General features: G+C 56.6%; 4 protein-coding genes across 4 annotated transcripts; 3 read left to right on the top strand and 1 right to left on the bottom strand.

Moving 5' to 3' along the window:
* Window positions 1-188: 188 nt before the first annotated feature.
* P152DRAFT_444197 (beta-lactamase/transpeptidase-like protein) lies at window positions 189-1,385 on the bottom strand (the record flags this gene model as incomplete). The annotated part of the gene is made up of 1 exon (XM_033677800.1): window positions 189-1,385. The coding sequence occupies one exon, from the start codon at window positions 1,383-1,385 to the stop codon at window positions 189-191; it is 1,197 nt and encodes a 398-aa protein (XP_033529887.1).
* Window positions 1,386-2,235: 850 nt separating this feature from the next.
* Window positions 2,236-2,975, top strand: P152DRAFT_462743 (uncharacterized protein). The gene has a single exon (XM_033680406.1). It carries the CDS (start codon window positions 2,439-2,441, stop codon window positions 2,754-2,756), a length of 318 nt encoding a protein of 105 aa, XP_033529886.1. The 5' UTR covers window positions 2,236-2,438; the 3' UTR covers window positions 2,757-2,975.
* Window positions 2,950-3,968, top strand: P152DRAFT_228456 (uncharacterized protein). The gene is made up of 2 exons (XM_033674541.1): window positions 2,950-3,341; window positions 3,516-3,968. The coding sequence occupies exons 1-2, from the start codon at window positions 3,143-3,145 to the stop codon at window positions 3,743-3,745; spliced, it is 429 nt and encodes a 142-aa protein (XP_033529885.1). The 5' UTR covers window positions 2,950-3,142; the 3' UTR covers window positions 3,746-3,968.
* P152DRAFT_477482 (UCH-domain-containing protein) lies at window positions 3,880-12,296 on the top strand (the record flags this gene model as incomplete). Its single annotated transcript, XM_033681588.1, has 4 exons — window positions 3,880-4,090; window positions 4,149-5,756; window positions 7,265-8,269; window positions 8,320-12,296. The coding sequence occupies 4 exons, from the start codon at window positions 3,880-3,882 to the stop codon at window positions 12,294-12,296; spliced, it is 6,801 nt and encodes a 2,266-aa protein (XP_033529884.1).
* Between the last annotated feature and the right edge of the window lie 220 nt (window positions 12,297-12,516).

Raw genomic sequence — 12,516 nt, 5'->3', positions numbered from 1 at the left:
GCTCCCAGGACCGAGTTAAAAGGTGCCGATACACAAGTCAACTACGAAGCAGATATATACCTTAACCATTATATTCGGATTGAAGAACTCATTTTCGCGTAGATGCCTACTTGAAGGCTTATGTGGTCTCCATTGGACCTGACAAAATCGCTGAATACTACTATTATTCACTGACCAACCTCTTTCTCTCAAAGCCGGGATGTCGTCTTGTTGCCCTCCAACGCCGCATAGATCGCCTTCGCCGACGCCTCCCTCACATCCGGCGCCCCATCCGGCGTTGTCCCATCCAGATTCTGAATAAACCCAATCACAATTAACTCATTAACCGGATCGATCCAGAACCACGTCCCGAACGCGCCCCCCCAATAAAAGCTCCCCACCCCCTGATTCGTCTTCGCCAACCCTGGATCCTCCAGAATCGCAAAGTCCAGCCCGAACCCTAGGCCTTTGGTGTCCGGCGAATACAGCGTCACCTCGACCCCCGGCTCTAGCACGTCCGTATGCATCAGCTTCACTGTCTCAGGCTGCAGGATCCGCACCCCATCCAGCTCCCCCCCGTTCAAGATCATCTGCGCGAACCGCCAGTAGTCCGTGACCGTGCTCATGAGGCCACCGCCACCCGCGAGGAACGTCGGCTTGCTCGTGACGACCGTGTTGCGGGCGCCGGCGGGGATGAGCGTGCGGTTGGCGTCGTAGGTGTGGATGCGGGACACGCGGGCGGCGTCGGCGGGGGGCACCCAGAAGCCGGTGTCGGGCATTCGGAGAGGGGTGAAGAGGCGTTCGCGGAAGAAGACGTCGAGTGATTGGTGGGAGAGCTTTTCGACGAGATAGCCTTGGATGTCGACGCTGGGGCCGTAGCGCCATTCTTTGCCGGGTTGGTAGTAGAGGGGGTGTTGGGCGAGGACGTCGATCATGGCTTGGAGGTCGCCGTCGCGGAGGGTGATGTTGGCGTTGGTGTACTCGCCGGAGCGGCCGAAGCCGGCGGTATGGCTCATTAATTGGTCCATGGTCATGGGCGTTCCTTGGGCGACGGTGCTGGGAGTACCGGTGGTCATGACCTGGAGGTCCTTGAATTCAGGGATGTGCTTCGCGACGGGGTCGTCGAGCTTCCATTTTCCTTCTTCCCAAAGGATCATCATGGCCGCTCCGGTGATCGGTTTGGTCATGGAGGCAATGCGGAAGATGCTGTCCGTTTGTGCGGGGACCGTTGGCACGGCGGAGATGTCTAGCACGCCATAGGCGTCACGGTTCACGATTTGGCCATGGTGAGAGACGAGAGAGACCACATTTGCCAGCTTGCCGTTGTCCACCATCTGATGTAGTACGGAATTGAAGCCCGCAAGGCCGGCTTGAGTGAAGCCCTGGAGACCGGCGGCGAGAGACATGTCGGTTGAGTTCTTGGGGTCAGTGGGTGGATTCGTTTCTTTCGGGTTTCTAGACGGCGCCATCGTCGATTATATCAACCCAATCTTACCCTTGTCCGAATTAGATTCCGTGTCTTGGTATAGCCGTGTACGTAGATGATTTTAGTAATTCGGAGGATGATCTAGGTATGATTGATGCGGAGGTCGTATTTCCCCAGCTTCTGGAATTGCCGACCGGCTATGTCTTGATGCAGGCGTAACTCGCGACGACTTAGAGGCACCGAAATTGAGAAAACGACAAAACTAAGCTTGAAGAAGGACTAGCTATTTGCACGCAATCAAAAGTAAAGCGCGAATCAAGCCGGTCGAGCAAGTGGTCACTTGGCGTTGATTTAAGAATGAAGGTCATCACGAAATTCAGATTACCGCAAGGTCCAGCAAAGCAGCGATCATGGGGTGAGGTCCGTAAATGCGTTTTCGGTGCAGATGCGAGAGCGAGGTAATATGCAGTCGGGCGGAGAAAGGATTCGAAGAGGGTTAGATCGTACAGGTCCTTGTAGTTATATCTGGATGTTAAAGACTTAAAGTCAAGGATCCCTCCAGCTAACCACATGAGGGTTTGGAACATCTCGTCCTGCAATCGATTGACTTCGGGCATTGGAAAGCCTTCAGATTCATGAACTCGCGTCGTATTTCGCCAATTGAAAATGTTCGACTCTGTATCATGCATTGCAAAGAAGATGAAGGAGCATGGAGTCCGACAAGTTGATGTGGAGGGTTTTATCGCAGCAAAAACTGGAACCTTCTAGAACCTTTGTCGACACCAGCAGAGGACAGAGGTGCAGTGGTAAGTATTGGGCCTGTAAGTACCATCAGCAACCGCAAGTAGCCTTCAAAAAGATATCTCGAAGTTTCGCAATGAGTCTCAATCACGCATTTTCAAAGAAATTCCAGAGATTCTGCCGACTCCGTGTCTCATCCCCGATCCTGTTAAGCCGCCGAACATCGACGTCTGGGCAATCCGTTTTTCCACACATTAAATGCAACCACACCGGGAAAACGCCCAAGCCCACGATGCCCCAACCTCAAGATCCCCAAACAAAGACACAAACCCCTCTTCCCCTTCCCTCTCCAGAGGACGTTCGCTCCTCCAATTCCACGACGCTAGATGCCAGCGGCGGCGGATCAACCGTAAAACTCGACCATCTGGGACCGCTCGTGGTCAACCAAGATGGGAGCTTGAATCGCGTCGCGAATTGGGAGCAGATGACAGAAGTGGAACGGCAGAACACGGTGCGGGTGTTGGGAAAGCGGAATAAGCAGCGGATGGAGAAGTTGAGGGCGGCGGAGGCGGCGGAGGAGGAGGAGCAGACGAAGGGGGAGGGGAATTGAGATGATGGGTCCTTTATCGGGGGCGATGGTGTTGCAGCATTTTCCAAGCGGAGGAGCGAAATTGATTCCAGTGGATAAACGGGAATCCGTTAGCTCTGGGGCGTTTGGCGTATCTCAGCGATGGTTGATGATGGCGATGTCGAGAAGCAGGAGTTGAGGGTGAGCCTTGATGAGACGAATGGGAATTTGATAGGGAGCATTCAAGATCCAAATATCCACGGAAGGGATTGCACTAAACTCGACATGATGTATACCGTACCTGTACATGGATGTCATAGCGTGTAAATACTAGAAATGAAGACGATGATAATGAAATCTAGCATTGAAATGTGATCGGAGATCCCTCGCCGCTAAAAACGGCGCTCCTGTTACCCGTAGGCTGTATCATGGCGAGGACAGGGATGCGAGATGTTCAGGTTACAGGAAGCCACCACATTGATCCAACAACATCCTCTCAACTTCCGTACCTGATTCATCGACACTACATCTGCTACGGTCCTCTTCAGCTCGCTATATACCATTTTCTCAAAGCCTCCATCCTCTCCAAGTACACGACGCTCTTGGAAAAACACCCAGACCGACACTGTGATTGCCCCCCTTCCATCCCTACATACCTATCCCAATCGTTGCCTGTGACCTCGCGCCTCCATCGTCGAACAATCTGAATTTGAGGTAGGACATTGCCTGCTATTAATTGCCCTTCCATGTGAATTTGATTTTCCCATTGCCTATCACCGGTCCATAGCTAATGAACTCCAGTGTGGCCGCCACTTGAAAACATCCCCGACAAATCGCCGCCGTTGCCTGGTTCCCCTCCTCAACCAATCCCACCACGTCTCCCCTCTTTCACTCCTATCCTCCTGAATCCCCTAGACTCCAATACGGCGAGATTCTGCGAAGGCTATAAATACAAACAACCCCGACAATCCGTGGGTGGAGGAGTAGAGAACGGTCGGGACGGCGTTGCGAATTCGGTGTTGGAGGTGTAGGGTTGGGGCATGCGATTGTTGATTCTACCGCCACTGCGTTCCTTTTCCACTCTCTCGTCCGTTCTCTCACTCGCCCGGCCGGACTACTAATTCACCGCCGACCGTGACACGACTCCCCAACGAGTATAGCGTCCATGGCCATGGATCCGCAGAGCGTGGCGTTTACCCCTCGTGAGGATGCGTGGCGCTTCCAGACGGATATGCATCAAGTTCGACAGACGCAGGTGGAGCACTCGGAGCGTTTGGCGCGATTGGAGAGACAGCGGGAGGATGAGGCACGGTTGAAGTCGTTGTGGGGGTCCTCATCTGCGTTCCCGAGCGTGCTCGGTGGGACTCCGCAGCAAGGTGCGCAATGCAATACACAACTGGCCATTGATATCGTCCAAACTGACAATGGAGATAGTTCCCGTCCAGCAACCTCATGTCGACGTGTTCACCGACTTCGACGACCAAGAAGCCAACCTCATTGGCAGCCTCCATCTCGATGCGGACGATGAACCCCGCCGATTGGGTACGACTTCGCGGGCAAATAGCGTGCGGTTCGACGAGTCGGCGAATCAGGGCCATTGGTCACACACGCAGAGATCATCCCTCGACCTCATCTCTCGGACCGGAAGTGGAATGGGCACTCATCCGATGATCGAGCGGACGTACTCTCACAAGTCTGATGGACGGCAAAGCTCTGCGGGTCACTCCGTGCACTCCCTCGCATCCGGAAGAGCCAACAGCATGGGGTTGGAAACCTCCGCGTTCGGTTTGTCGAACCCGTCTCCGGTTGAGACTCCGGGACTCTCACCTGGACTGTTCATCCTAGGATCCGTGCCGTCAATCATTCGCTGTTGGTTGAACACGAACTTCAAGCACGACTCTCTGCTTTATGCGGCGATCTGTACAGGATCATACACTTCGTTTCTTGACGTCCGCATCATTGATCGGCTGCAGTTTCGCTCTCAGATCACGGCCGATGACGAGGGGAACCAGAAATTGAAGCTCGCGGTCTATCTTCCCGAGGCGATCACCCACCCAGCATCCTCTCGGTCCAGTAGCCCGGTCCCGCAGCTACCCTCTCTCACCGTGGAGTTTACCGTAGTTGACATCGCAGGCGCCAACGAAAATCCGAAGGCCATTCAGATCTTCTTGGGGAGTGATATCCTCCGCGCTCACAACGCGGACGTGCTTTTCTCCACCAACACGCTTATTCTGTTCGACGACGACCGCACGAAACTGTCTGTTCCGCTCGTCCGTCCTGAAGATGACCGAACTTTCAAGTCCCTCTTCACCAGCAGCGGCATCGGCCATCGGATTCGAAAGGAGGTCCTCCCCGACGAACCCCCCACCACCGATCTCGAAACCAATTGGCGCACCCGCCCCGACCGCACCGGCACGCCTCTCTCCACCACCGAACCCACCGGCTCTCCTCCCGCCCCCTCAACCGCATCCGCCCACAACCCCGACCTCCCCCAACCCGCCACCGACATCCCCGGCCTCGCCCACCGCCCCAAACTCACCACCCTCACCACCCAATCCCCCTCCAAAGACCGCCCCCCCACCAGCACCACCTACACCCCCGCCCCCTCCTCCGCGTCCCTCCGCCCCCCCAGCGCCACTTCCACCTCCGCCTCCGCCTGGACCACTACCAGCTGGCGCCGCGACGACGCCTCCGCCACCACCTCCGCGCCTCCCTCCGCCTCCGCATCCACCCCGCCCGCCTCCACCAGCACCCGCACCCAAATGGACTGGTCCACCGCGACCAAGTCCCTCAGCGGCGCGTCCGCGACGCCGCGCGCACGCGACCACGGCATCAAGGTCCTCAAACCCGTGCGGGCGACGTCGCGGGGGTTTTCGGTCAGTGGGGCGGCGGTGGGAGGGCAGAGTCGTTTTTTTGAGGAGGGGAAGAGGAGGGGGAGTAGTGAGGAGGGGGAGGAGGAGGGGGGGAAGGGTGCGGTGGTGAGAGAGGGGGGAAAGGAGAAGGAGAATCGAGGGAGGGAGAAGGGGAGTAAGGTGCCCGGGAGTGCGTTTGCGTGGTTGAATTCGGGGGGGAAGTAGGTGGATTAGAGATGTCTGTGCGTGTCAAGCTTTTATGCATTGGTCGGATGGATGGATGGATGGACATCCAGAGGTCTTGGACGCCTCTGGTACACGCGATGACGGGGATACGTTGAGCAAGGACGCATGTAAAGCCTTCATTGCACACACTATATACATTATGGATAGCCGGTATGATCGGTTCGAATAGGCGACGCGAGAAAGAGCGTCAAAAAATCAAATCCAAGCAAGGGATCATCATGAACCATGGACCGAATTGGCCGTTGAGTGCAACGAGATGGATTTCCCGAGTGGATGCAAGGTAACCACTTACCCTTCGCCAATCTGAATTCCTATCAGGCGCGTAAGCTTAGTCTCTTCGATTATCAGTTCAGGTGTCACCCGATCCAGACGAGAGTGAATATAGTGAGCGTGGTCTACCTGATCGTGGAGGGAATCACTTCAATAGAAGCCACTCACGATGCTATTGACCAGTTTCCACCCTCTGTTGAGAACCACTTCACCTTATTGACGTCCTTATTGAGTGAATATAATCCCTATTATAACCTATCCTAACTGAATGCGAAATCCACCTCGCATTCGACCCGAAGTCCACACACACTTCATCTTTCCCACTTCCCATCTCTTTCTCACTCATCCACTTTTCTTTTTCGCATTCGCACTCTTGCTTTTCCCAATTCGATTCGATTCTCGGCATTCCTTACATTTTGCATGCAACTTTTTTCAATTCTTTTGCGGTTCGCAAACATTGACTGCTCTCGTCAGCAAGCATTATTGCAAGCATTGGCTACGCAGCAACCCCCTGGTTCATCGAATTTCAGCGAGTTCCCTCAATTCAATATTTCCAACCCAACCAAGCACTCACCCCTCGCCTTTCAATTCTCAATTCTCCAGCTTCTGGCGGCTCTGGTAGCTCCCCAGTTTGGCAGTTTCTTTCTATTTTCGGAGGTTCTGTCTTCAGAGAGTCTAAAATCCATTTCGTCACTGCACTTTCCACTCACCAACGGAAATTGCCGTAGTCCCTATACAGCCACTTTCACAGCCACTTCCCTGTCAACTGCAGTCAAGCTTCCCCCCATTGGCCATCACCCATTGCACCTTCCGCGGTACCGTACACACGCTATTTCCGTACCCTCCCCGTCATCATCCCACACCCCCGAAATCATTCACCCGTCTACCACCACCACCTCGTCCACCTCCTCTACCTCCACCACCCCCCGTGCAACCGTCACCCTCAACCTCCATCATAATCCTCCTCACGGGACTTTGGTGTGCAGGTGTGTCTGGTCAACGCACCACCCTTTAATTCCCCCTTCCGTCTTTCCTTTCGGAGAGAAAAAGAAAAAAGTCGTGTGGTGGTCGTTCATTCCCCACGCGTCCTCATCTCCCTGTTCTTCCGAATCCCGAGTTTTTTTTTTCTACCCTTGGGGCTCCCGATCCACGGGCTCCAGAGGTAGATACCGACAACCGCAGTCACGACGGCTCCGGCAAAGAAACGCAAACTCTCCCAACCCCCGCCCGAACAACGCCCTTTACACGATAAAGGACCTCCTCTGTCTCTCTCGGACAAGGTCGTCTCAGACACGCACCAAACCAGCGAGGCCGAACGAGCCAAAGCGGCGCCCCGGCGTTCGTCACCTCGTTCCGCCTCCAAGCCCCCGACTGCTACTTCTACGTCCGCGTCCCGCGCCCGAAGATCCTCTGCAACTCCGTCCGCCCCGTCGCTACCACCCCACATGCAGGACGAGGTGTTGGACGCCGCCATCGAGAACGCCGCGGCGGCTCGTCAATCCGCCGCCCCGTCCGATCAACCCACCAACGCCAGCTCCCCCTCCTCCCTCTACGCGAACTTGACCCTCGATTCCCAAGGCGAGATGTCCTCCTCACCCTCCGAGAACAACCATGACTCCCCCCCCGCCGACACCAACGGCACCGAGTTCTCGTCCTCCCCGCCCACCGAGCACGACCCCAGAAAGCCTTCCGTCCCCCGTGCCCCTCGCTCCTCGTCCCCCACTAAGCGTCCCGCATCCGATATGGAGGACGAGAACGATGCGGTGCCGCAGGAGGAGATGGAGTTCGAGCGGGAGAAAATCAGCCGACCGAACCTTCGCGGTGGAGAAGACCGGCGATCCGCTCGCTCGCAAACCGAGGGGTCGGATGCCACGATGCAGTCGCTGCCGGACTCCAGTGGTGCGACCACCCAGGAGGCGTCGTCGCCGGACACGTCGGTGCAGCAGACCAGCGATGAACGATCTTCAGGAACGGCGACGCCGCCATCGATTGATGAGCAGCGAAGCATTGTGATGGGGTTGATTGGGAAAGAGCTGAAGGATGGACAGGTGGGGTACCTGGTTGCGAAGCCGTGGCTTCAGCGAGTGCTTTCGCGCACCTCAGATGCGAAGGCGGGAGAATTTGGCAAGGCTGCCGTGGATGGGGAGATTGGACCCGTGGACAATTCCACTCTGCTTCCCGAAGGAGGTTCGTGTTTTCCCTTGCAATATGTCGTGCTGTGCTAACTTATTCTACAGCATGGGACTCCAATCTCATCGATGAAAAAGGGCAGCCGTTCATCCCGATCCGTCCGGATCTGCGAATGGGCACGGACTTCGAGGTCCTCCCGGAAGAAGCATTCAACAAGATCATGGCGTGGTACAAAGTTAAGAGCACGGAACACATCCTCACTCGCTATGTGCACGACGCCGCCCCTGAGGCGGAGGTGCATAATCTCATGTACGAGACCTACCCACCGGTCTTCACCCTCACCAAAATCGGCGACGGCGATGATGCCAAGCCTGCACCCAAAATCCTTGCGAGCCGAAGCATGTTGTTTATCACTTTTCTCATGCTTGCGAAGCGAGCGCTTGATATTGTTTTTGAGCACAAAGTTCGCGTGTGGCGACGAATTGAGACCTTGCCAGGCGTCACCGACGCCGAAATGGGCGTGTCGGTTGAAGGGCCAAGCCTGCCCGCACCCGAGTCATCATCAAACTCACCTGAAACCATGCTCATCGATCTGAAAACCTTCAATGATATGGCGGAAGGCACGCAGCGGGAGTTGGTCGATGTTAAGGACGAATCCATGAACAAGAATTACAACGGTCATCTGGAGCTCGCCACTATCGGTCTGCAAGCCAGTCAAGTCTTGATCTTCGAGCAAACCACCACTGGGAAAGTGGAGCGGTTCCAATCGGAGTCCGCCAAGCAGCCCCGGGGGGCTGGAACCAAGAGCCAGGCGCAGTCGGAGACGGGCAGCCGCAGGAATAGCCCCGTCCCTCAACATACAGCACGAGGCCGTCCGAAGTCGAAGAGGTTGCAGAGGCGCAAGATCCCCGGCACGGTCGGCTTGTCGAATCTGGGAAACACCTGCTTCATGAACTCGGCGTTGCAATGTCTCAAGAGCATCCCGGAGCTGAGCATCTACTTCCTCCGAAACGAGTATCGCAAGGAGTTGAACCCCGACAATCCGATCGGGCACAGCGGCCAGATGGCGAAGTCGTACGCCGAGCTTCTCAAGCAGTTGTTCGAATCGGATGTCCCGGTGACGCCCAGCAATTTCAAGAGGGTGACCAGCAAATGTGCGCCGCAGTTCTCTGGCTACCAGCAGCATGATTCGCAGGAACTGCTGAGCTTCCTCGTGGACGCGTTGCATGAGGATCTCAATCGCATTCTCAAGAAACCGTACATTGAGAATCCGGAGTCGGACGACAACACGGTGCATGATCCGCAGGCTGTCATCCATCTTGGCAATCAGATTCGCTCCAATTATGCGGCGAGAAACGATTCGGTCATCATGGATCTGTTCAACGGGTACTACAAGAACACTATGCTTTGCCCGGACTGCGAGAAGACGAGCATCACATTTGACCCATACTCACTCATCTCCCTCCAACTCCCCATCGAGCAACCCTTCCAGCACGAAATCCGTTTCGTTCCGGTCTCCGGACCCGTCCTCAAGCTGCTTGTCGACATCGACAGAAACTCCTCCATCAAGCAGCTCAAAATCTACATCTGCAATCAAGTCGGCTGCGACGATTGGCGACGTCTCTTCATCTTTGACGTGTTCCATGGCAAGCTGTACAATCACCTGCTGGACAACGCCGCCATCGCCGAATGCGGCCTCCAGCCAGCCGACGTGCTCTTCGCCTACGAGGTCGAACACGTGCCGTCGAACTTCTCCGCGTTGCCCGAGAAGGGACCGAAGAAAGTGCGGTCACTGCTGGGTGTTGATGGCCCGACGGAGGTGCAGGAGCACATGTTGGTCAATGTTTGGCACAAAGTGAAGGGCGCGAGCTCTTCATCATACCACAGCAATACGGGTGGATGTGTGCTTTGGCCTACGCTGATGACACTGACCCCCGAGGAGGCGCAAGATCGAGACCTCATCTACAAGAAGTGTCTCGTGAAGGCACATCAAATGACCACGCTGTCGATGTGGGACGAGGAAATTACTTCTGACTCCACTTCTCCCGGCAGCGATGATCCCGTCATCACGACCGAGGAAGACGCATCGTCAAACCTCGATCCCTCCATCAAGACCAGCTCGGTCGAAGGGGAAGATCTCCTCGAAGTGTCGAACTCTCCTGAAACAGGTGACTCTTCCAAACAGCCCGACACTCCTGACACGGAGAATGTGCCACTAGATAGCGAGCCGGCATTCCTCAAGCCCGGCGAGATGATCCCGCCCGAGCTTCAGAATGTCTTCGAAGTGCTCATCCAAAGAGTCGGTGGCGACGCCGCCCTGCCCATCGGCACCAACGCCCCCAACGACACCAGAGGCGCCATCAGTCTTGACAAGCGCGCCGAAATGGTCGCGAAACGTAACGCTCCGAAGCACTCAGATCCCCCGTCTGATGCGCAATCTGCCAACAGCTCAGATGACGAGTTGTCGGGCCAGTCCACTCAACCCGTCGCCACGCCGGAGAGCGAGGATGAGGATGAGCTCCCACCGCTCGCACCGAAGCTCTTGTCGCATAAAGCGAAAGGCGCGCACCGCCACGCACAAAACAAGAAGTTCAAAAACAAGCACGGAAAACAAGCACGCAAAGGCAAAGCGGCGCAGACAGCGAACAGCTTCGCGACGCAGGAGTATGAGCTGGAAGACAGCGATGGCGGCGGGCTGATTGTCAACAATGGCGACTTCCTGGTGTGCGAGTGGTCCAAGAAGTGTTTCGACGTGTACTTCGGCGCGAAGCGCGAGAACGACGCGGAGGGGCGCGGCATGGACAGCTTCGACGCGGCGCCGGTGATCGAGGATCCGGAATATGAGGAGAAGAAGGCCCGTCGGACGCGTCGGGCGCGCAAGGGCATCACGTTGCAGGATTGCTTCGCGGACTCGTCGAAGACGGAGATTCTTTCCGAGGAGAACGTCTGGTATTGCGGATGCTGCAAAGACAACGTGCGGGCTGCAAAGACGCTCAACGTGTGGACGCTGCCGGACATCCTGGTGGTGCACCTCAAGCGCTTTAGCTCCAACCGCGACCTGCGCAACAAACTCGGCGTGCTGGTCGACTTCCCGATCGACGGGCTCGACCTGAACGATTTCGTGGAGTTGAAAGACGAGGGGAAGGACTATACGTACGATCTCTTCGGCGTGGACAACCACATGGGCCACATGGGCGGCGGGCACTACACCGCGTTCGCTAAGAACTTCATCAACAACGTCTGGTACAACTACAACGACTCCAGCGTCTCCACCATCTCTGAGAACCAAATCGTCACCTCCTCCGCCTACCTCCTTTTCTACCGCCGCCGCTCATCCGCCCCGCTCGGGCCCGCCTACCTTCAGCAGCTCGTCCACGACTTCCACCACCCTCAGTCCGAGGACGAGGATGAGGCGGAGGACGACACCCGCGACAATTCGCCCAACCCGCTGTCGGGAAAGGGGAAACTTCGCGCCGGCTCGTCCCTCGCTGGCTCGTCGAGAGGCTCGCGGGCCGGCTCGACCGCAGCCGGAGCGGGAGCCCGGTCGCGCGGGGATGGCTTGGACTCGGAAGCCGCGACGGAAGTCGACGACGAGAGGATGATTGATGTCGACCACCACGACAATGGGTTCGTCGACGGGTTGTTCACCGTGGAGCCGGCCCCGCCTGCCTATCAGAGCACGTGGAGCTTCGCACGGGCGGATAAGCTCGGGAATGAGATCGATGACTCTGGGAACGAGGCTGGTGATGGGTCCGATGACAGTATGGTTGCCGGCGGGCGCAGCCCGAGCAGCGACACTGCCGCCACCTTCGACGACGAGATGCAGGGATCCTACGAAGGCGCGACGGAGGTGTTCGAGTACGCCGATCATCATTCGGGGTACGAGCACGAACATGAAGAGCACACCCGCATCGCGAACAACAGTCCCGCGCCGGCGGATAATACGACCATGGTCATTCAGGAGTTGGAGGAGTATGCGAAGGAGGGGGGGCAGACAGTGGAGGTGAGGGTTGGAGAGGGGGACTGTGTGGTGCCGACGACGGACGCGGTGGGGAAGAAGAAGGAGGGTGAGAAGGTGGTTTGAGGTGTCCCTGTGGTAGGGCGTTCAGTGTTGGTGTTGGTGATGTTGATGTTGGCGGTGTTGGTGTTGGTGAGCGGTTGTCGAGCGGTTGTCGAGCGGTGGTTCAGCGCATTTGCCAGTGTACAACGATGCATCCCAGCATCTTGCTCGGCGGATTTTCTTCCTTTTCCATGCCCCTCTCTCCGGGTTAGCGGATGGTTCTTTCGGGCTTCTTCACTACCTC

Source organism: Eremomyces bilateralis (genome assembly GCF_010015585.1).
Source record: "Eremomyces bilateralis CBS 781.70 unplaced genomic scaffold P152scaffold_39, whole genome shotgun sequence".
NCBI classification, from domain to species: Eukaryota; Fungi; Ascomycota; class Dothideomycetes; order Eremomycetales; family Eremomycetaceae; genus Eremomyces; species Eremomyces bilateralis.
This window is presented reverse-complemented; position numbering and strand designations above follow the sequence as displayed.